This window comes from Carlito syrichta, unplaced genomic scaffold (assembly GCF_000164805.1).
Source record: "Carlito syrichta isolate Samal-C Ts95f unplaced genomic scaffold, Tarsius_syrichta-2.0.1 Scaffold304574, whole genome shotgun sequence".
NCBI classification, from domain to species: Eukaryota; Metazoa; Chordata; class Mammalia; order Primates; family Tarsiidae; genus Carlito; species Carlito syrichta.
The window spans coordinates 1,291,385-1,313,875 of NW_007248670.1; the positions used below are offsets into that span (position 1 = coordinate 1,291,385).

The 22,491-nt window shown below is 52.4% G+C and overlaps 1 protein-coding gene across 1 annotated transcript in view; it reads right to left on the reverse strand.

The window, feature by feature from the left end:
- Positions 1 to 3,409: 3,409 nt before the first annotated feature.
- Positions 3,410 to 22,491, reverse strand: part of DNMT3A (DNA methyltransferase 3 alpha) — a 51,217-nt gene continuing 32,135 nt past the window's right edge. Inside the window, exons 4-20 of the mRNA XM_008060287.1 lie at positions 19,049 to 19,264; positions 18,595 to 18,753; positions 18,051 to 18,158; positions 17,628 to 17,784; positions 17,165 to 17,314; positions 17,017 to 17,061; positions 16,306 to 16,385; positions 15,560 to 15,672; positions 15,197 to 15,380; positions 14,955 to 15,039; positions 11,592 to 11,737; positions 10,759 to 10,849; positions 10,400 to 10,548; positions 9,246 to 9,331; positions 6,964 to 7,033; positions 6,047 to 6,165; positions 3,410 to 4,824 (exon numbers count right to left, since the gene is read on the reverse strand). Of these exons, the coding sequence (XP_008058478.1) occupies positions 4,683 to 4,824; positions 6,047 to 6,165; positions 6,964 to 7,033; positions 9,246 to 9,331; positions 10,400 to 10,548; positions 10,759 to 10,849; positions 11,592 to 11,737; positions 14,955 to 15,039; positions 15,197 to 15,380; positions 15,560 to 15,672; positions 16,306 to 16,385; positions 17,017 to 17,061; positions 17,165 to 17,314; positions 17,628 to 17,784; positions 18,051 to 18,158; positions 18,595 to 18,753; positions 19,049 to 19,264 (2,100 nt within the window). The 3' untranslated portion in view covers positions 3,410 to 4,682. The remainder of the gene's footprint in view (positions 4,825 to 6,046; positions 6,166 to 6,963; positions 7,034 to 9,245; positions 9,332 to 10,399; positions 10,549 to 10,758; positions 10,850 to 11,591; positions 11,738 to 14,954; positions 15,040 to 15,196; positions 15,381 to 15,559; positions 15,673 to 16,305; positions 16,386 to 17,016; positions 17,062 to 17,164; positions 17,315 to 17,627; positions 17,785 to 18,050; positions 18,159 to 18,594; positions 18,754 to 19,048; positions 19,265 to 22,491) is intronic.

Consider the following 22,491-nt stretch of genomic DNA (forward strand, 5'->3'; position numbering starts at 1 on the left):
CAAAGAAAGCAAGCAGCCCTCTTCAGGGCATGGTGCCAGTCAGGCCTCCTGGCCCCAGCTGGCAGCACAAGGGACTCCTAGGTGTCTCCTGAAAGCGAATACAGCACCACGGCAACTCTGCACCAACGGGAGCAGCAACAGGAATTCAAAACTGCCTCCAAAATCTACTCCATATATACTTATATAATCAAAAATATGAAAATGAACGATTGCAGTTTTCCTGTAAGAACATCTCCCAGATGGCTCAGCTGCAATACTGCTCCCCTCGCTCCTGTTACAGATTTTTCTGTGCTGGAGAAGATGGTTCTTCCCCTCTGGGCTTCCCCAGAGTCACCACAGTCACCTGGTGACCAGCTCGGCCGGAAGTGAGGGGCTCTGGGCCCCCGTGAGACCCTTTCAGTGTCAGTCCTCCTTCCTGCTGGACCTGCCTGTCCCAACTCACAACCTAACAACTCGCCAAAAATCACACGGGCATCTCCACCAGCCAAGCAGGCTAAGAGCTGGATGCTCTTTTGGGAGGCTTGCTTTCTAATAGAGTGTTCAGTGGCAAGAAGGCTCCAGGGTCTGTCTGGAAAGAAATGTATAGCTACAGACTCACATCATCTGCAGACTGCAAGACCCCTCTAGTGCCCACCTGCTGCTCCCTGGTCTGCCTGGGCACTGACCAGCCACTCCCACGGGGCAGGGGGTTAGCACCAGCCGCCTACTGGAAACTAGCTTCCTGATCAGGCAGGAGACCAAGGGCTCTGTGCCCCTGGCACTAGCACCAACTACCTTCCCCAGGCAAGAGCCAGGGATCTTTGGCACCATGCTCCACCTGGCACCTGCAGCAGGGAGGCTGTCCTCTTCGGTCTCTAGAACCCTTGTTTCCAGGGGGAAAATGGGCCTGCTCTTTGGAAAGAAAATTCCAGAGAGAACACTCAGTTTTCCCCAGGCCTCTTTGTCTTCCCCCATTCCACTGCCTGTTACCTGAGTCTCATCTCATCAAGGACCCACCCTTAGCCCGCTGAAGCACAGCTCTCCTTTGGAAGGTGATCCAATACTTGTGCCCAGATGCCCCCCAAGGGCTGGAGGTGGATTAAGCATGTCCCAGCTTGGCCAAGTTGGCACATTACCAAGGCCCCCTACACTTTGCCATGTTCTACTGAGACCAAGCCCACGGCTTGGGTTGAAAGTAAAGCTGGTGATCACTAACTCTTGTCTCTGCAAAGGAGCTCCATGACCCTAGGGCACCTGGTCCGTTCTGGGGCCTGATCAGGTTGTCAGACCTGGAGGAACAAATGTTGAGTAGCCAGCCACAAGGGCTTCTCTGTGCTCAGCATTCCTTCTTGGGGCAAGCTGGCCACCTGTGCTCATCCCCTGGGCTTGCCACGCCCTCAGCTACTGAGTCCCCTCAGCGACTCAAGTCCCTGTGCCAACCCCTATGGGTAGAGCACCAGGTCCAACTAAGGTGGAGCTTGGGCCACTGGGAAAGGCTGACTCCTTCCCATAAGTGGTGGCCTTGGGGGAGCCAGGAGTATTGGAAGAGGAGGACCCACGAAGACTGTCTTGACACTAGGAGCTGGGAAGACCTTACTTAGCATTGGCCAGCGGGGGAGGGAGCACCTTGGGCTGCCTAGGGCAGTCCTCCTCCCCCCAGCCCTCCTGGAGTGGCTGGCGGACTCCAGGCCAGAATGGAGCCCCACTGGAGCAAGGAAGGGCTGGGCGAGCACCGCAGTCAGCACAGGAACTCCGAGGGGGCAGAGGCCCCCTCCCAACTGCTATAGCCCCACAGGGGGCCCAGTCCCCACCTGCCATCATGTCAGAGGTGGCAGGAAGCAACTGGGTATGATCTTAAACTCCAATCTGTCAAGGAAACGAGTAGATTGGGGTCCAGGACTAAGCACCCCAAAAAGGAGCAGGACTGGCTACCAGCTGTGAGCTTACTCCTGAGCAATGAGCAGGGGGTCAAAGCCTTGGTTTGGTTTTGTCACTAATTGCTAATTTGGTTTATTCAAAAGGTAAGGTTCGCTGTCCCATTTTTTGTTTTGTTTTTTGTTCCAGTGGAAGCCCCCTGGCCAAGACAGACCTGGATGTTGATTTGAGTTGGGGAAGAATAGGTAGGGGGAGTTGAGGACTGACTTGACTGGTGCCTAGAGTTGCAGGTCAGTATCACAGGTTGCTAACAGAAGAATCTTTTGACATCACCAGGGGCAAAAGAGATAGAACACTACTTGCTAGAGGAGAGCACCTGCTAAAATAAAACCTCCTCCTTTTCCTGTCTTCAGCACCTAGCAACTTCTGGGATTGACAGTCTACCTGCAATCAGGGCAACAGAGGTAAATAGCTGCATGGGCTGACTCCACAAAGTCCTGAACCCCGGGAGAAGAGCACGGGGGCTCCCTGGTGTGTGTGTTGAGTGCACTCGTTATGCATCGGTATAGGAATATGTCCTGTGTATGCATGTGAGACTGTTGGGCTGGCGTGGGGCTGTGTCTGCAGCGGGGACTGAGGCTCGGCACACGGAGCCCGCTGCCCCCACTCCCCACTCCGTAACATTTCTTATACATGACCCTATCTATGTATTTATAAGCGCCTATCACCGTGGACCCCTCTTTCCAGGGACGTGGACTCGGGGCCATGTGCTTGCCGGCATGCCTCCCAGCTCTGCCAGTCCCAGGAGGTGCCATCCCCCCTCCCATTATAAAATATATATCTCTATATGCCACATATCTACACCCCATCTACCCAGGCAAGCACCTGCCTGTCGGTCTCTCACCCAGGAGCCAACAAAGTCGTCCCTTCCTACCGCCAACACCAGGCTGCCTGCCTCGGTAGGAAGTGGGACAAAGTGTCGAGCGCTTGGGGCTCGAGGTGCTGCGGACTCGAGGCAAGAGCACAGCTATCATCAGACCAAGTACTAGAAAAGAAATACACACCACTCCAACCACACACACACGGAGAGAGACTGCCCGGTCCTCCCTCCAGCCCTGACACACCTGACTCAGAGGAGGGGAAGTAGAAGAGAAGCGTGACCAGCCCGGAAGGCAGACCTCGGGGACTCCCCGGCCGCCCAGCCGTCACCGTGCCCAGTGGCCCACCTGGCCCGAGGGGTGGGGAGCCAGGGCACCAGAGCCACCGCTAACTTAGAAGCACCCTGCTCCCCGCACCTTGGTTTGAAACCTAAAGGGAAGGGTGTTGGGTTTTTGTTTTCTTAAAGAAAATCTTAAAACAAACATAATTATAACCAGAACCATAAGAATAACTATAACAAAAGGTGTCATCAGCCTCCCAGTATAAAACTGCAGCCTTTGGAGATGACCAAAAACATCACGTTCCAGGGGCCGGAGCCGCCTCGTGCACAGAGGGGAGGATGGTGGGGGCCTCATAAAAGAACACACAAAAGGCGACTTAGACAGGAAAGCACCAGTACGTTTTGTATGTTTTTTTATTTGCTCCAGGTGGGGTTGTTTGACTGTCGTTTTCCCACACTCTGGATTACTTCTGATCCCACCACAAGGAGCCCTCGAATTGGCTAAAGTGAGAAATTGGGAATGAAGACTCCTTACCCTGCCTTCTTGCTGAGGGAGTCTCCTTTTAGAAAAAAATCAAAAGGTTATTGCATGAGTCTGGATGAATTCCACTCTCAGCTTTCCACGGTCCCGACCACCTCATTGAACCCCCTTTTTGGCAGGGAGAAGCGGGAGAACACAGCTCCCCAATTCTCCTCCTTCACTTTGTTAAAAACCAAGGGGAGGAGCCTGCCAGGGTAATGCACATCTGCAAGCTGTCTCCCTTTCTCCATCCTTGGTTAAACCCTTTGCACAGAAGGCAACGTGGAAGCTGATGTTTTTACTCATCTCGCTGTTTTAAAGCACCATTATGAAGTCGGGTTGTACAGTAGTTAACAGTACCTTTTATATATATATCTCATATCTATCATATATATATAAACTGTAAACAAGAGGTAACAGCGGCTTCTAGAAACTGATTTTCTTCAAGGTTTCCTGTGTGGTAGGCACCTGAAATACTGTAGAAAAGTGTCTTGTGTGGTGTTCTTGTCTCCCTGCTGCTATTGGGTTCTGTTTTGCATGACCAGGAATGGTGCTGGCGAGACAACTCAGTGGCTGGGAGGGAATTCCTCTGCCCGAGTGTCTCTGTTTCTGTCCCCTGCTTGTGCTCCTATCTGACCAGGCTAGAGACAACAAAAAAAAGATATATAGTAAAAATAAAAAATACCCAATATATAGATTTCTATAGAATTTCCTTTTTCCTCTCTCCCACTTTTCCTCTGCAAGATATTACTATTTTTTTGTTACTGATTTTTGCTGCAATAACCCTCTTGTTTCAGTCACAGCAAGAAACAAAAACCCAAACAAACAGAAAACCCCTCTGAAAAGAGTAGAAAACGAAAGGTCTGACCAAAAAAGGGAGGGAGGGGGAGAATAGGGGGAGGGAGTTTGGTTTTGTTTTTAAATAGGACTGAAGATGAACATTGAAAAATCAGGAGACGATGTCCAACCCCTTTCGCAAGGCAAAGCCCTCCGGTATTTCCGCCTCTGTGGTTTTTGTTTTAAATTCCTTTTTCTCTTCTGGGTGCTGATACTTCTCTCCATCCTCACGTTCTTGGTGTTTTATTATGTTTTGTGTTTTTTTTTGTTTGTTTAACTTTGTGTCACTACCTCAGTTTGCCCCCATGTCCCTTACACACAAGCGAAATACTCCTTCAGCGGAGCGAAGAGGTGGCGGATGACTGGTACGCTCCATGACCGGCCCAGCAGTCTCTGCCTCGCCAAGCGGCTCATGTTGGAGACGTCGGTATAGTGGACAGGGAAGCCAAACACCCTGGGGGAGAAAAGGCAGAGGGGGGCAGGGTGAGGGCTGGCTGGACCAGGCTGCCTGGAAGCCGTCTGACCACATACCAGGACCAGGCGACCAACAGCTGCCCAAAGTGCAGGGATGGGGTGTACCACACTCACACCCACGCTCCCCTGACAGACGCCGAGTTTTGCTTAATTAACTTCTGTCCTTTATAACCAACTCAACAATCAGATTGCCGGCCACGTGCCAGGCACTGTGCTAGTTTCTAAGGCTTTAAAGGCAGTAAGGTCATCACTGCCTAGAGATTTATAACTCAGCAGAAACACAGTATTTAAAAAAAAATACCTCCAGGACGTGCTGCACAATACCGAATACCTCAGACCAAGCTCCATGGTGAGTGGCTCAAGTCTGCATGGAATAAACAGACACCCTAGTGTTTCCCCAGGAGAGCAGGGAAAATTTAAAAAGAGCTGAATCCTTTCCTGACTTTGGAAGTTGGAGGACTTCCTGTTTTTTCTGGTGGTTTGTGTAGATGGTCTCTTGTCTGGCTAAATCCTAGTTATACCCACAGAATGAGAAGGTAATTCAGCCCCATAAGTTCAGTTCACATCAAATCAGGGTGCAGAGGCTAGACGGTCTGCCTGGTCCTATGCTGTCTTGGTTTATAAAATATACAAAATTGGCACCACATGTTCAGAAAGCTACTGCAGCTGCAGTGATTCCTTGGGGTTCAGCAGGATCGACTCCTCTTACTTTGGGAGAAGCCTTAAAAGACACAAGGGCCTGGCTGGCCAGGAGCTTGGCCCAGGAGTCAGCTATGCTGGGAAGTGCTTGGTAAAACCCACTGCTCACACGGTGCCTGTGAAAAACAAGCCTGGTGGGAAAGACAGAGACCCCTCCCATAAGCACAGCAATCAGAACACCCCACTGCCAAGCGCAGCACTTTGGGAGGCAGAGGCAAAGGACTGTCAGAGTCCAGGGGTTCAAGACCAGCCTGTGCAACCTGGCAAGACTTCTGCAATAAACCAAAAAATTAGCCAGGTGTGGTAACATGCGCCTGTGGTTCCAGCTACTTAGAAGGCTAAGATGGAAGGATCACCTGAGCCCAGCAGGTGGAGGCTGTGATAGCTGTGAGCATGCCACTGCACTCCAGTCTCCAGCCTGGGTGACAGAGTGAAACTCCTATTCAAAAAACCAAAAACACCCCATACCACACCCAAGATGCCAGTGGCACATCGACTTGTACCTTTCCATTTCAGTGCACCATAAGATGTCCTCCTTCTCATTCATGAAGACGGGGAAATGCTGGTCTTTGCCCTGCTTTATGGAGTTTGACCTAGTAGTAATGGTCCTCACTTTGCTGAACTAGAAAATGAAAAGGAGAAAACATGAATTCAACCCACAAACAAGGTCATGATCTACTAGGTGTTCCAGGCACTCGCCATACCCTGATAAGGCCTGGTCCACTGGGGGGGGGAGAGGAGGGCGGGTATGCTCTGGGTGAGCTGAGTTCCCTTGGGCATGGGCCTCCACAGGCTTCACAGACCTACTTCTCTTCCGCTTTGAGGTCAACTGGCCAGGGATCCTTAGTATCAGGTAGCAAGCCAAAAACTTGAGAAGCAGAAGTTCTAACCACTATACTTCCTAAGTCTTCCAAAGAATTGGTTCCTTCAGAAGTGTGTCACTTACAGACTAAGGGACGCCAAATTACTCAGAGGCTCAAGATGCCCTCTGGGTGCCAGCAGTTCTGAATGTTGAAACCTGCTGACAAGGAACCCATGTCCTATGCAATCACTCCAGCATATTTCAGCTCCAGAGAGAAAGGGAGCATCCACCACATAGGAGACTGTTCTTGAAAGGCTTGTGCCACAAGATTTAAAGGCCCAGGGACCTTGGCAAAGACTCTTCAGTGTTCTTTGGCGTCTACCACCCAGGGGACAGTGGGTAACACTCACCAGGGAGGAAGGGCTAAGGCCAGCAGCCCTGGGCCCTTCCTCTGGTCCCCAGGCTGTGTGACTACCCTGCACCATCTCCCACATCACATTCTCCACACTAGTTGTGCCCAAAGTCAAGGGGCAGGCAGGACTTAGCCCTGGCCATCACTCTACCTCGTCCCGTCCTCTGCCCTTCTCCTTGCCCCCCAGCAGAAGTCTGGAAGCTGACCTTGGCTATCCTGCCATGCTCCAGACACTCCTGTAGCTCCAGCTTGTCATTCACAGTGGATGCCAACGGCCTAGGAAGCAGAAGAGAGAATGTAACCACAGAAACCCAGCCAACTGCAGAAAGGTGCCCAGTGGCACTATTCCCCCGAGACTCACAGGGGTATAGATCCCACCCCCAAATCATGCACATACACCATGACCCTTTTCAGACTCCCCCTAAATACACTGCAATCATCTTGGGACACACCCACCAAGTGTTCATCTTTAAAGGTAATTCAAAAGTGGTCTCACCTACCAATACGTAGATAACACCTACCCAGAAGGGGGGAAAAAAGCACAACTATTTTTACATCTGTTATTTTAAAATGCATTGAGTTTCAAGTACCCCACCACAAAGCAAGTTTTGGGGGCAACAGAATGTTCTGTATATTGATTTGTGGTGATGGTTTCATGGATGTGTACTTGGGATAGAATTCACTAAACTGTCTACCTTAAAGACAGTTTAAATTCTGCTATCCCCTGAAGACTGTAATTCAGTGACACCAAATGTGTCACTTCTCAGCCAGGCATGGTGGCTCATGCCTGGAATCCCAGCACTTTGGGAGGTGGAGGTGAATGGATTGCCTGAGCCCTGGGGTTCAAGACCAGCCTGAACAACTTGGTAAGACCTTGTCACTATAATAAGTCAAAAAATTAGCCAGGCGTGGTGACACACGCCTGTAGTTCCAGCTACTTGGAAGGCTGAGGTGGAAGGATCGCCTGAATCCAGCAAGTCGAGGCTGCGGTGGCTGTGACTGTGCCACTGCATTCCAGCCTGGGGAACAGAGTGAGACTCCAATTCAAAAAAAAAAAAAAAGATGTCACTTCTCAGGGGGGCAGACCAGATAAACTGAAGATCACCTTCAGCACTGACCTTTCCTGACATTTGAGAATATTTTTAAAATGTTTCCTAGAGCGTACGCTCCAGGATCTCAGTGTGGAAACCACAGGGGCCTATAGCCAAATCAGGCACTCAGCAGTGCTTCCACATACAGTCTACTTGGATCCGTGTAGTACCTCTGCTCCTCCTAGAGTCTCAGAGTTCTAGGATCTTAGAGTTGGAAGAAGCAGGTGAGAACAATCCCAAAAGACCAAGGAGAAACTGAGCAGTGGCTCCATGAAAACACTCATGCATTTTCTAATATACCCATATACCTGGGAAACTTTGGGGGACACAGTTTCAGGCCAGCTGCCACACTGACCTGTCTCTTTCCCATCAACAAGCCTTCATGACAGAACAAAACTTTGTCCAACCGTTATGACACTGGAAATGTCCTGCAGCCTCATGTGAATGGCAAAGAAGGAGACTATTTGACCGAAGCCAGGTGAGATGTTTCCTATTTATAGGTATACCAAGGAGGCTTAAAATTCATGACCGGCGGGGGGGGTGGGGCACACAACATCAATAAGGGTACCTGATCAGAAACCAGGCAAAATGAGGACCAAAGGGAGGCCCAAACTTTACCTGTACAGTTACCACTTGTATACTCAACCCTGAATTGTACTCTACCTCTTTAAAATTAAAAAAAAAAAAAAAAAACGAAAAAAAAAACCCATGACTCAGAACATGCTGGAAACATTTCCCTCCACAATGAATAGACTGGATTGCTCTCACCCTGCTTTTGAACTGTAAACTCGAACAATTCCTTTCTCCTCAAAGGCCTCTTTATAATACAATTATTATACCTGAAGAAATGAAATTTTCTTTATTCCTGGATGTTAAAATTTGTATCTGCAACTTAAATGAAGATAATCCTTCCAACAAAGGACGTGAAGTCAGCAAAGTATGTGATTACCAAGTTAAACAGAACCCTTGAACTTGCATAGGGCTGCTTCAAGCTTCCTCCCCTGGAACAGGCCATGTAGCCAGCTGTGGGCACTACTTCCTTTCCCATCCCCAATACCATCCGCTATGGCTTGACCGCAGGAGAATCTAAGGATGGGTAGACTCTGGACACACGCCAGTGTAGGAGAACCAGCTATCCAACTCGGAAGCACACAACTCTTAGGTAAAAGATGTACTTTCAAAGGACCCACTTTAAGACCACTAGTTGGTTTCAGACAAGTATTTTCTATATCCTGACTCCCCCCCCAAGGAAAAGGAAACAAACAATATGGCAAAGCAGCCAGCCATTCAGCAGAGGCAGCTGGCCCAAGAGGGCCCACTCAGTGACTCCCCACAGCGGGCCATCCTGCCTGCAGACCCAGCCCACAGCACCCCCAGACCCGGGAGCTCTCACCAACCTGTTCATACCGGGAAGGTTACCCCAAAAGTAGCGGGCCCTGTGTGCAGCTGACACTTCTTTGGCATCAATCATCACAGGGTTGGACTATAAAACAGGAGACAGTTTGAAGATGAGCAAAGGAGGAATTCTAAAGAGTGCTGGTAATGTTGATTTAGAGCCTTCAAGCCTCAGGGGCTCTTATTTCTCTCTCTCAGGAACCATCCACTGGGGTAGCCTGAAGGCTCCAGGAAAAGCTGGAATTAAACTGAGCCACAATCCACGTGCTGTCACTGGAACATTCTAGACCAGCACTGTCCAACTGAACTGATGGGAATGTTCTCTATCTGCACTGCTCAATACAGTAGTCACTGGTCCACAGGTGGCTGTTTTGTAGCAGAAATGAGGCCCGTGTGACTGAGGAAATAAATTTTCCATGTTAGTTTAGTCGCCATGGGGCTGATGTCCATGCTGGACAACGCAGCTCTAGACTACCCACAGGCTTCGAGAAAGAACGCGCTAACGTGTGTGGGCATGTTCACTGCATGTCTAGGCTATAAGCCAGATAGACACTTGCTCACACTGCAAGTCAGAACTATTAGCTTGAGGTGTGACTGACCCCAAGACGTAGGGAGCATGGATGGACACAAACTCCCAGATGGCCCGCTCCAAGGATGCCTCTGGCAGCAGCAATCCTCTCTGTGTGGCAGACCTGGTTCTCACCTCAACTAGCACTCACATTGTAAGAGGAACAAAAACTGCAGTAAGTCATGTTTTCTTCCTAGGTGCCATAAACCATGTCGTGGTGGCAGAGAGTGAGGATGGGCCCCTCTGGTCAGGGAAAATTGATTTTGACATCGCAACAGTCCCTCAGTGTAAACCACACAGAATGCCCAACCCTATGAGTCGGGCACCGCACCCACTTTAGTGACAGGCCCAGCAACCTGAGGTCCGCACCCACAACACCACTTCTTAGAGTGAGCCCACTGGTTCTTCAAGGTGGGCCTCTAACCATGCTTCCTCTCTATCTGGGAAGCCTGGAGCTCCCCAACCAGGCCCCTTGCAAAGCAGAAGTCCCCAGTCCCCAGCTCCACAATGCAGATGAGACAGGGATAAAGCAGCAGTCCAAGGTAGAAGCCATTAGTGAGCTGGCCAAACCAAGGTTGCTGGCTATACCTCAAGAAATCGCGAGATGTCCCTCTTGTCACTAACGCCCATGGCCACCACATTCTCAAAGAGCCAGAAGAAGGGGCGATCATCTCCCTCCTTGGGCCGCGCATCATGCAGGAGGCGGTAGAACTCAAAGAAGAGCCGGCCAGTGCCCTCTGAGAGGTCGGAAGAGAAAGCCATCAGCTGGGGCTGTCTGCGTGAGACAGTGGTGGCTCGGGCTCGGGCTCGGGCTCGGGCTCGGGCACGGGGAGGGCCAGGGAAGACAGGGTCATTGGGAGGAGCTGGCCCAGGGCAGAAACATCCAAGGAGGAAACCTAAGTGCGGAAGCACCAGCTCAGGAGGAGGAGGGAGAGGACGGCACCTACCATAGAGCCCCTTGCGCGCAGGGTTCACGATGGAGAGGTCATTGCAGGGACTGCCCCCAATCACCAGATCGAATGGGCCCCACTCCTGGATCTGGAAGGATAAAGCAACGTGAGGGGCCTCTATCTAGGGACAGAGGCAGAAAGGACGACAGAGAAGTTATCTGTGAGTGTGGCAAAGAAGTCCTTTGGCATGGGACAGAGGAGGCCCATCTGCCCTGTTTGCTCTCTCCCCTAGCTGTGCCACCACGGGCCCATCATGGCTCTCTGGGCTCAGCTTCCTCAACAAGTGAGGGGAACAAACTGGATCACCTCCCAGTACAGCAGGGAAACCAGTGTGCGCCTGGCAGGAAACACACACCCGATGGGAGGGTGGCCCAGGTGGATGGCTGAGTCCGAAGATACTCTGTGCTCTGAGCGGTTTAGGCAGGGTGTTGTCTGGGCCATCTGATGCCCTCCAAATGCGCTTCAGGATTCCAGAGGGCTTGTCGTTTCAGAGGCTGACCCAGAGTCACACTTAGCCAAGACCCTGCCAGAGACCCCCAGGATGGAGGTTGGTAAAGCTATCTGCCAAAGTATTGGCGAGCCAGGAACCTCCCTCCAACCCCAAGGGCCCTGAAACTAGCCCATGGAGCAGCTGCAGCCCAGAAAAGGAAGCTCCCAACTCCCATCTGTAATGTACCCTTTACCCTCCTCAAGACAAAGAAGAACAGTAGATAAGGAGAAAGAGGGGCTGGGAAAAGGGTGAAAAGAAGAGAGCACAGGAACAAAATGAAAGGGGGCAGGACTGCCTCTGGGGAGGGGCGGGCGGGACGCGGCCCACAGCACGGACATACATGCTTCTGTGTGACACTGCGGACGTCGCCGACATACATGATCTTCCCCTGGTGCCGCACCATGCCCACCGTGATGGAGTCCTCACACACCTCCGAGGCGATGTAGCGGTCCACCTGAATGCCCAAGTCCTTCAGCACCAGAAGCCCTGCACCAGCCAGCAGAGAGCACTGTCACGTGGAGCCCCCTCCCTGGCACCCTGGTCTTAGCAAGTCCGTCCTCTGGCCAACAAAACACAGCATCAGCAGCAGGCTCAAGCCCTCCCCTGCCCATGAGGCTGCCTTAAGTCCTTTCTGCAGCAAGCTGGAGAATCAACACTGAGAACATCAAGACTCTGTTTCATGCCTAGCTTGGACTACTTGGAAGGCTAGGTGGTTTCAGAATTGAGAGAACAGCAGGTGGTGCTTCTGATGGACTTTTCTTTTTTTTTTTTTTTTTTTGAGTTGGAGTCTCACTCTGTCGCCCAGACTGGAGTGCAGTGGCACACTCCCGGCCATCACAGCCTCGACCTGCTGGGCTCCAGCGATCCTTCCGCCTCAGCTTTCCAAGTAGCTGGAACTACAGGCGTGTGCTACCATGCCCGGCTAATTTTTGATTTATTGTAGAGATGAGGTCTCACCAACTTGCCCAGGTGGATCTCGAACCTGCGGGCTCAGGCAATCCATTCACCTCAGCCTCCCAAGGCGCAGGATTAAGCTGGCTCGGCCTTTTCTTTTCTACATTTCCATCTTGGTCCTTCCTCACCCACTGCTGTGATTCTACCTCTCCCCCAAGACTCAACATTTTTTTTTTGAGTTGGAGTCTCCCTCTATCGCCCAGGCTGGAATGCAGTGGCACACTCATGGCCACCGCAGCCTCTACCTGTTGGGCTCAGGCAATCCTTCTGCCTCAGCCTTCCAAGTAGCTGGAACCACAGGCATGCGCCACCATGCCAGGCTAATTTTTTGAGATGAGATCAAAAACTGTAGAGATGAGGTCTTGCCAAGTTATCCTGGCTGGTCTTGAACCCCTGAGATCAGGCAATCCTCTCACCTCGGCCTCCCAAAGTACTGGGATTATAGGCGTGAGCTACCGTGTCCGGCCAACTCAACTCAACTTAAATGCTCCCTGCTGTAAAAAGGTTTCATCAGTGTCCCACCCCACCCTACAGTCCCCTGGAATTACTGTTCCCTCCCACCAGTCCCCTGCACTGTGCATCCCTCCTGCCCTCATTAGAACAGTTCATATTCCTCACTCCGCCCCTCTCTTGGATTGCACATGGTCCTGAAGACAGGGTGAAGGTCTCCTTCCCTGTGTTCCCTCCTGAGTTAACTATGCTGACTTCCTTACCATGCTCCCTCCATAAGGCTTGCTGAATTGAGGCAAGGAAACAATCAGAACAGACCCCAAGAGCTTTAGAAGAAACAGGGTCTGGCAGCACCATTTCTACTGCTCCTGATGGATCTCTCCACCAAAGAGCTTTCAGAGCCTCTTGGGGCATGACATGATTTAAGAAGGCCTCAAGGTTCTAGTCTGGGAAATGAAAGCTGTAAGTGAACTCCTCCAGGTTTATAGACCATCAGCACCAAGTTGAGGACAAAGGACAACACCTAGCCTGGGAAGTGACGCCTATCCTCACCCTTCGGCCAAGTTTCCCTGACTGAAACTGCCAGTCTCCTTCTGGTCAGATGAAGACACAAGGTTTTTTTGTTGTTGTTGCTATCGAGTTGAGGTCTCACTCTGTCACCTAGGCTGGAATGAAGTGGCCCGGTCATGGCTCACTGCAGCCTTGAACTTCTGGACTCAGGTGATCCTCCCACCCTTCACCTCCTGAGTAGCTGGGACTACAGGCACACCTCCACACCTGGCTAATTTTTTATTTTTTGTAGAGACGAGGTCTCTCTATGTTGCCCAGGCTGGTCTCGAACTCCTGGACTCAAGCAATCCTCCCAGCCTTAGCTTCCCAAAGTGCTGGGATTATAGGCATGAGCTACTATGCCTGGCTTAAGACACAAGTTCTACAAAGAGCTAGTCTCTTTTTAAGAACTCAGAAGAGCCTGGTGTGGTGGCTCACATCTGTAATCCCAGCACTTTGGGAGGCAGAGGTGAGAGGATTGCCTGAGCTCAGAGGTTCAAGACCAGCCCGAGCAATATGACAAGACCTAGTCTCCACAATAAATCAAAAAATTAGCTGGGCATTGGTGGCACATGCCTGTGGTTACAGCTACTTGGAAGGCTGAGGTGGAAGGATCATCTGAGCCCAGCAGGTCAAGGATGGGCCATGAGCGTGGTCATGAGCGTGCTACTGCACTCTAGCCTGGGAGTGCGAGAGGACTCCCACTCAAAAAAAAAAAAAAAAAATGAACTCAGAAGAGTATGATGACCACTTGTATTCCTAATCCTGAATTGTACCCTACATCTTTAAAATAAAACTAAAAAATAAAATAAAAAGAACTGAGAAGTCCTCAGCCTGGGGGCAGGGCAGAGGGATGAAAATATGTGGGTTCAGGCTTTCAGGAGGCTTTCTGGAAATGTCAAGAGCCACAGGAAAACTACAGTGCCTCTAAGGTGACACCTATTATAGCTGTCCCACAGTGACCCAGTATTTCCTAAGACCTTTTCTTTGCAAAGGAGATAACAGTTTCAGTATGTGAATATGTACATATAAAGATGCTTGTCTCAGCACTGCTTAAAATGGAAAAACAGTAAAAAGACCTACTAGGAGTTAATTAAACACATTATGGCACGTTTACTCAATGGAGTCCTACACAGCAGCATTTACAAATCAAGAATGCAGCCTTATACTGCTTGACGTGAAAAAGTAGTCACAATAAATGAAAGGCAAGTTACAAAACAGTATGCATGGACTTATCCGCTTGTTACCTATCTACAGATATATGATTATTTATATAATCATACACATGCACAGAAAAAAATCTTAAAAGATATATACCAAAATATTAATGAAAGGATAGTAAGCGATGTAAATAAGCCTTCTTTTCTTTAAACTATCCTGTGTATAATCAAAACACAACAGAACGGTGTGTTTCTTCTCTTTGGTCAACCAAGTCTGTCCTTTGAGGCTCTGTGAAATCTTCAATAATCTCTAATGGCCACTCTGTCCTCTGCTGCAGAATCTCCTTCATTAAGGAAAATATCCAGCAGACAGGCTGGTCTCCTACTTATTTTACTTTTTATTTTTGGCCAAATCCCACATGCATGGACAGCATACTCTTTCGTTAAACACAAAAGTTTCCTCCTCAGGGTAATATTTTAACAGTCACGATATGCCAGCGATCATTTTTGCTTTGCCAGAGTTACCCCCATACACAGCTCCCCTATCCCAGGACGAGGAGGCCAGCACCCTTTGGGCCTGTGCCCCTCACCTGTAGCAATTCCGTCAAAGAGAGACAGCACCCGGATGGGCTTCCTCTTCTCGGCTGGGACAGGTGGGTACACCTTTGGAGGGTCCTAAGCAGTGAGCACAACAGGTCAGGTGAGCACCCAGCAGTGTCCCACAGTCCCCTATCCAGGACCCCTAGATCCATGCACCCCATGTGCTACTCAGGCCCCACAACCAAGCCTCAGCAAAGAGAGCTCAAGACTGCACCCTGGGCCCCACACTCACAAACTCCTGGTCATGGTTATTGGCGAAGAACATCTGGAGTCGAGAGGGCCAGTCGTCCCGCCGCCGCAGCAACCCGTAAGTGCCCTTGTGCCCACACATGTAGCAATTCCAGGGGTCTTCCTTAATGGCTGCTTGGGCAGCCCCTGGCCCCACCAAGAGGTCCACACACTCCACACAAAAGCACCTGGAAGGAAGCTCAGTGAGCAGAGGGGACCCTTAGCCACAGTCCAGGGAGGCCAAGGCTGCCTGGATTGGAAAGGCTCCGTCCAGAGCACACTCGGGGAGCAGGGTGAGGCAGGCAGTGGGAGTCTGAGGCCCAGCCAAGGAGGAGGGGCAGGCTGCAGCCTGGGTGGGGACCCTCACCTGCAGCAGTTGTTATTTCCACACATGAGCACCTCACGCCCCCCGCAGCAGATGGTGCAGTAGGACTGATAGCCATCGTCATCATACTGGTACGCACACTCCAGGAAGCAGTTCTAGAAAGCAGCAGGGAGAGTGAGAAGTCACCAGGGAAGGGCCTGGGACAGCCAGGTGAAAGCAGGCTCTGAGTCCAGCCTCTTGGAACTGACTTGGCCCAGGAGACATGAGCCTGCTGTGTGCCCACTCAGGGTCAGGCCCCAGTACAGATCTGGGAAGGGGGAAACCTTATCTTCCCATGCACTGTAGTGGACAGAATCAAGGAGGGCCCTGGGGCAAGGCCAGGAGGGAGCTGCACCAACCACCTTGTTCTCTTTTGCAGCCCTGGGCTTTTCTGCAGGGGTTCCCGAGGGCCTGGCGACCCAGAGTCACTCAGTCTGACCCTGTTCTCACCATCTGCTTCTACCCCCCTTCACACTAGTGACTGTGACATTGTGAGCCCTGCCCTTGCCCACATTTGGTGACTAGAATGGGGTTTTAGAGAGAAAAATAATCTTTTAGAGGAGAAAAACAAAAGCAAGTCAAAAACTTAAAGGCCAAGGGCCCATGTCAGCAGGACTCCCTGCTTCTAGATAAAACCTTGATGTCACACCCACACCAAGGGCCACCCTTCCTACATGCCCAGGGGCAGGAGCTGCAGTCAGCCAGGGGGAGCTGAGGGATGCACCGCCCCAGGCTGGGTGTGCCCCTACCTTGCAATTTTGGCACATTCCTCCGATGAAGAGGGGGTGTTCCAGGGTGACGTTGAGGCTCCCACAAGAGATGCAGATGTCTGGAAAGCAGTGTGGGTGGGGTGAGCACCACCGGAGGCCCCTCCCACCCCAGGCCCAAGCCCAGCGCTAGAGGGAGCTGCAGTGAAGGGGTGTGCTGGAGTAGTAGCTAGGAAAGAAGGCGGAAAGGAACCCAGGAGAGCAACCCATGGCAGAGGGAGACAACATGGCACCAATCTCAGAAGGCCTCATCTCCTGGAGCAGCAAGGGCACCATCCATCAACAGGGATGGATCTCAAGTCCTGGACCCTTCCCCCAATCCTTCCAGGTCCTCGGGGCCCCCAGCCAGATACACCCCCATTAGGCCCAGGGAGACAGAATGGGATGAGAAGTAAGGAAGGGTGGAAGGCCAAAAGGCCGGCAAGAGTGGCTGTCCACCTCTGGCCCATCAGGGTGTCCCAAACTCTGAAGATCAGCCCACACCACCGAAAGGAAAGCAACACTGGGTTCCAGGAAGACAAATGGTATGTGAAGCAGGCTAGAGGTGGTGGGGCAGGTAGGACAGGTCCCTTTCACTGAGTCCCCATGTCATAGAGCCCCTGTTCCCATATTATTCAAACCTTCCTAAGTGCCTATGCTACTCGGTACCTGGCAGGACACCCGGAACACAGAATTCCCAGGGGACCAGCTCACCCTCAATGTTCCGGCACTTCTGCCGCACCTCGTACACCAGCCGCTCTGCAGAGGGGAGGAGAGCCAGCATCAGAGAGCCTGCCAGGCCGCACCCACTCCTCAGAGTGCCACCTCCCAATGCCACTCTCTCCAGAATCAGGTCAGCTACCTCTTGTGCGTTCATCAATAATCTCCTTGACCTTAGGCTTTTCTGTTGTGCTCTTTCTGGGCTTTTTGGCTGGTGGGGGTGGTGCATAGGCAGCTGCCTCGGGTTCAACCCACATGTCTGTGTAAACTTCTTTGTAGGGATTCTTCTCCTCTGGAGCAGGAAAGCGGGTGACAAGGTCACAGTGGCAGGCTGACATGACAGGGAACCCCAACCTCCTCCTCTTCCTACAATGGGGTGCATCTGATCCCACCTCCCACCTCTCTGGTTCCAGCAAGCCAACGGGGGAGCAGATTATTCTGGAGGCCTGGAGCAGCATTGTCCTGACCTTGACCCCAGGACGAGGAAGACTCTGGCCACTCCCACTGGAACCCTCCACGGAGACCTTGGCAGCTCTCCCAGCCCAGGTGCAGATGTGACTTGTGGGCAAGGGTCCTACAAGGCTGGGCTAGGCACCCCCATTTACCTTCTGGTGGCTCTAGGCCCTTGGGGCCAGAGGGCTGGAACCCCCCAAGGGCCCATTCGATCATCTGCTTGTTCTGCACCTCCACAGCTTTGGCAGTGTCGCTCTCATCACTGTCGTGGCATGCTGGGAACAGCTTCCCCGCACGGCTGCTGGCCACCTGGAAGGCCAACACATCAGAGGGAGGGGAGTCAGGACAGGCTGAAGGGCAGGAGAGTCAGACCCAAGGCCAGACTGAAGGTAGTGAGGGTAGGCACAGGCAAGAGGTGGAGGGGAGAAAGGGCTCAGTGGGATGGGGAGAAGAAGAGTTGTAGCCAAAGGGCCCAGTAGACCGGATGCTCTGCCCAGGCCTGACCACCACACTCTGACTTCCAGGCCTCTAGTGCCTTCTGAGCTGCCTTCTAAGCTCCCCAGAGGGACACTCACCTGCAGGACTTCATAGATGGCTTTGCGGTACATGGGCTGCTTGTTGTAGGTGGCCTGGTGGAATGCACTGCAAAATGAGCTCAGTGGCATCAGCTTCTCAACGCACACCTGGCAGGACGAGCAAGGCCTGTGTTTGCTGCTCCTTCCACGCCCTCAAGCACCCACCCCGTGCCTCCCAACTGTCAAGGGGTGGGAACTGTAAGAACCACCCTCAGCCTGGAGAGGACCAGATGCACTGATAAATAATTACCCAATGCAAAGGAGGCATCCAGACCAAGGGCAAGGGAGGCCCTGAACACAGGTGGGAAGGGGACTCTAGTGCTGGGGTTTCCAGAAGGTCAACACCGGGCAGACATCCGGCTCTCGGAGTCACAGGCGTTACCTCTTAGGGTGATGTCTAAGGCTTCTTCTATTTGCCATATGCAGAGTCGGGGTGAGCAGGGCCCATTTCCACCACCCCAATTCCAGACTCCCCCCAGCCAAAATGATCAAGACCTCTTCCTTCCCCACACCCCTCAGGCTACTGCCAGACTTCACAACTCACCACTGAGAACTTGCCGTCTCCGAACCACATGACCCAGCGGGTGCCCTCGGCTGCTCGGCTCCGGCCCGTCATCCACCAGGATACAATGCGGCCTGGCCACCAGGAGAAGCCCCGCAGTTTCCCCCACACCAGCTCCCCAATGCCAAAGCCCCGGCCGTCCTGGAGCCCCAAGGAGCAGAAATCATTACACAGTGGTCACGAGGCCCTGCCACCCTGATCCCCCCGTGGCAATCCCAGCCCTGGGCATCTGGGGGGGTGGGCAGGACAGCCAGGAGGGAACTCCATCTGAATGAAGCAAGACAGAGCAAAACCGGGGAGACGAAGAGGCCGGGGGTCAGGTGGAGAGAGCGAGTAGCCAGTGAGAGATGGAGAGAGAGAGCAAGACGGGAGGAGCTGGCAGTGGAAGGCCCCAGGAAAGAGCTGGACAAGGCTGGTGACCACGCAAGCCGCTCACCTCGTACTCTGGTTCATCATCGGCTGCTTTGGTGGCATTCTTGTCCCCAGCATCGGCCCCCACGGGCTCAGGTGTGGTGGCCACAGTGGGAGACGCAGGGTCAGTGGGCTGCTGCACAGCGGGAGGGCTGGCTTCCTCCACCTTCTGAGACTCCCCAGACCCCTGGTTTTCTTCCACAGCATTCATTACTGCAATTACCTTGGCTTTCTTCTCAGCCTGAGGGAACAAGCAACAAGCAGTCACCTTGACCTCTCCAGGAATTAGCAGGGCCACCTCATACTAAAGAGGCCCTTCCCAACTTGTTTGTCAAGATCTGGGACAGTGACAGAAGGTAAAGGGCCAGAAAGTTCTTCCCTCATCAACCCAACTGGCTTGCCACGGAAAATAGAAAGATTGGAAGTTGAGAGGTGAACTCAGATTGCTCAATTCCAGTCCTCTTTTCTGTGTCTCAGGAAACCTTCCTCCCTGGCCTAATCTTCCTCAACCGCATCAGCATATCAGTTGTCCACCCTCTGATATGGAAAGGTTAGTTCTATTCAAATATTAATCAGGCATCATTGTTTAGACACTGATATTGGCTCCATGCTCTCCCTACCTTACTTCCCAATCAGGAATGGGATCCCTTCTCTTTTTTTCCAGTTTCCCTGGGCAATTAATCTCATCCATTCCTGGCTTCCAGACCACAATTCTGGTTTTGTGATGTCTACAGGCGATGAAATCACTGCTCTAGGCCTAAAGAACACACCTCCCCAGGGCATCTGCTCAAACACTGTAGAGAGTTCCGTAAGAGCCTATCTACCACTGCTGCTTGGGAGGCCATTCTGGAGTTCTCACAGGTCGCATCCAACATATACTGTTCTCAGATTCCACCCCTTCTACATGCATCTTTCCATAAAACAAATGTATTCATTCGATCCATAAAATACATGTATCCATTCACTTATGTACCGACCACACACTGCAGGCCAGGAACTCTCTCTGCCACCCATCAATCTGCAACCGAAACTCCACTTACTCTCCCACTGAACAGCCTCCATCCTTTCCCCGTGTCGTACTCAGGATATAATCCCCATGTCCATTTCTTCTCACAATCTGCTTCAGGATCTCCATAAAAGAAAATGAGATCCCTGATACCTAGCTCGGAGAACCACTACCCTTTATGAGTCTAGGCACCACGGCCCTTCAATATCAAGACTTGACCCATCTCCACCATACCAGATTCAGAAAGCAAAAAGAAATTCCACTTTCTGCCTGCCTCTCAACATGAAGCTTTCCCAAGAGCCTAGAGCTGCGTATAAAAACCTATCCTGGATTATAAGAATATCAGGAAGCAACCTGGAGTGTGAGAAGAGCTCTCATGTGGAAGTCGAGCATCTACATTCCTGTCTGAGCCTCGCCACTAGCAGCTGACTTGAAGCAGTCCCTTCTCTTCAGAGATGCTCCAACCTCAAAAGGCATTTGAGCAGAAGGATTTCTGGTAACCTTTTCTCACCTGTTTAAGAATGTGACGTACATATGTATCAAGAATTCCGAGGACTCTCCCAAAGCTGCCAGTGAACCCCTAGATCCAAGAGTCCCAGGTCAAGAACCTTGGTTTTAAGCTCTACAGTCTAGTGTACTGTCTTGTAGATTCATTTCCTTCAATCTTCATGTATCTGCCTCCCAGCCACAGCCAAATCTGTTTATGGCGCTTCTTAAACACTGAGAATGTTAGTCCTAGTTCTTCCTCTGACTCAACAAATTCTAAAATGGAATAATGCGCCCTTTGCCCCCGGCCCCCGAACAGCTGGGAAAATGAGCTCATGGACGGCGGGGGTGGAAGAATGCAGAGTAATTGCTCATGGTGCCCTGGGCTCACTCTCACCTGGTCAGGACTTTGGCCATCCCTTACTCTCAATTGGCCATCACCTCCACTCCCACAAGGTGGTGCAGGGAGGTGTGGACCCCAGCCTATAGGGGAGGGGGCTCTCTTCTGCTAGAGGCTATGCCCTCTCCCTGCTGCCCCCTCACCCACCAGGTCTTCTCAAGCTTCTGGCAAAGATGGCTGACCTAGGTAGGGTGTTGCTTTGGATGACCCAAAGACCCTGTCTCCAGGTGTGTCAAGGCCCCCTCAGCCAGTACAAGATGTGCAGGTGGCAGAGGGCAGGAAGGGCCATAGCTTCCACAGCAAGTAACGGCGGGTAGGTGGTGCGGGCTGCTCCCAGGCTCCCCAGGTCTCGAGAAGGGAGTCGTGCCTGACACCACCCTCATCACTCCCCCACAGCCCCTTTGTCTCTCTCCTCAACCCCTCCACAACGAGTTCCTGAACATTCTTCTTCCCCCACAACTTCCCCCGGCTTGTCAGATGCTGCTGCTGATAGCTGTTCAGCATCCCCAACCCACTCCGTGCAGAACACGACCCGGCACAGTTTGGGCTGGCGGAGGAGGAAGGGGCCTCCATCAGGACTAGGGCAGCAGGGGTGGGGGAAGGAAGAAGGGGTGGGTTGGCAGCAGGAGGCCAGAGGAAAGGGGAAGAAGGGGCAGAGCGGGGCGGGTGGGGGAGGGGCCTTATTAGAATAGTCTGCCCGGGGCAGTTCGGGAAAGCAACCTCCTTTCCACGTTTGCTCCTGCCTTCCTCCCCAGGGAAACAATAGGAGAGAAAGGAGTTGCCTCTGGCCTCTCCCACTTGGGCTGAGGGCTCCTTACCCCTGGAAGGCCCGAGGGATTGGGCAGGGTCCAAGAGGGACCCTACACCAGTCCCCACTACCGCTGGCTCTCAGAAGCCACTTGGCCTGGAGTCGGTCCAGCCTGGGAAAGCCACTGCTAACTCCACTGACTACTGCTTCCCAGGCCAGTCGCATCTCCTCAGGCAGCTGTCCCACCTCCACCTCCCCCTGCGACCCAGGCGCTTCCCGTTTCAAAGGTCAGAGGTCTGGCCGCCACCGCCCCCAAGCTCACGCGGCCTTGGGTATCCAGGCGTCACAGGCTGGGCCCCTGTCAGGGTCGCACTGCTCCCTCTCACCCTCCACCACTTCTTTCTGGCGGCCTGCCCAGTGGCTTCCGGGAACTCGGAGAGGAAGCTGTCCCTCGTAAGAGGCCACAGGCTGGCAGGGCCCTGAGTACAGCATGGACCCCCAGCCGGGATTACAGGTCAACAAGGAAGTGCCAGGCACCCATCTGCCAGCTCCACTGAAGCTGTTTCCAACCCAACTCTGGGCCACCAGCTCGCTCAGCGGCGCCTGCTCCCCAGCCTGCAGTTACCACTGGCCAGGCTCCCGGCCCGGCTGCTCTTCCTGTCCCCTGAGGGCGCCAGGTGCCACTTGAGCCCGCTGAGGAGTGGGGACCTTGGGGCTCCTGAGCAGGGAGTAGGTGGGCCGGCACGAAGTCAGCATCTCCAGAACTCCAGCGGGCCGGGGAGGCACACTTGACTCTTTTCAAACACGGAGGGCTGCGGAGATCCTCCC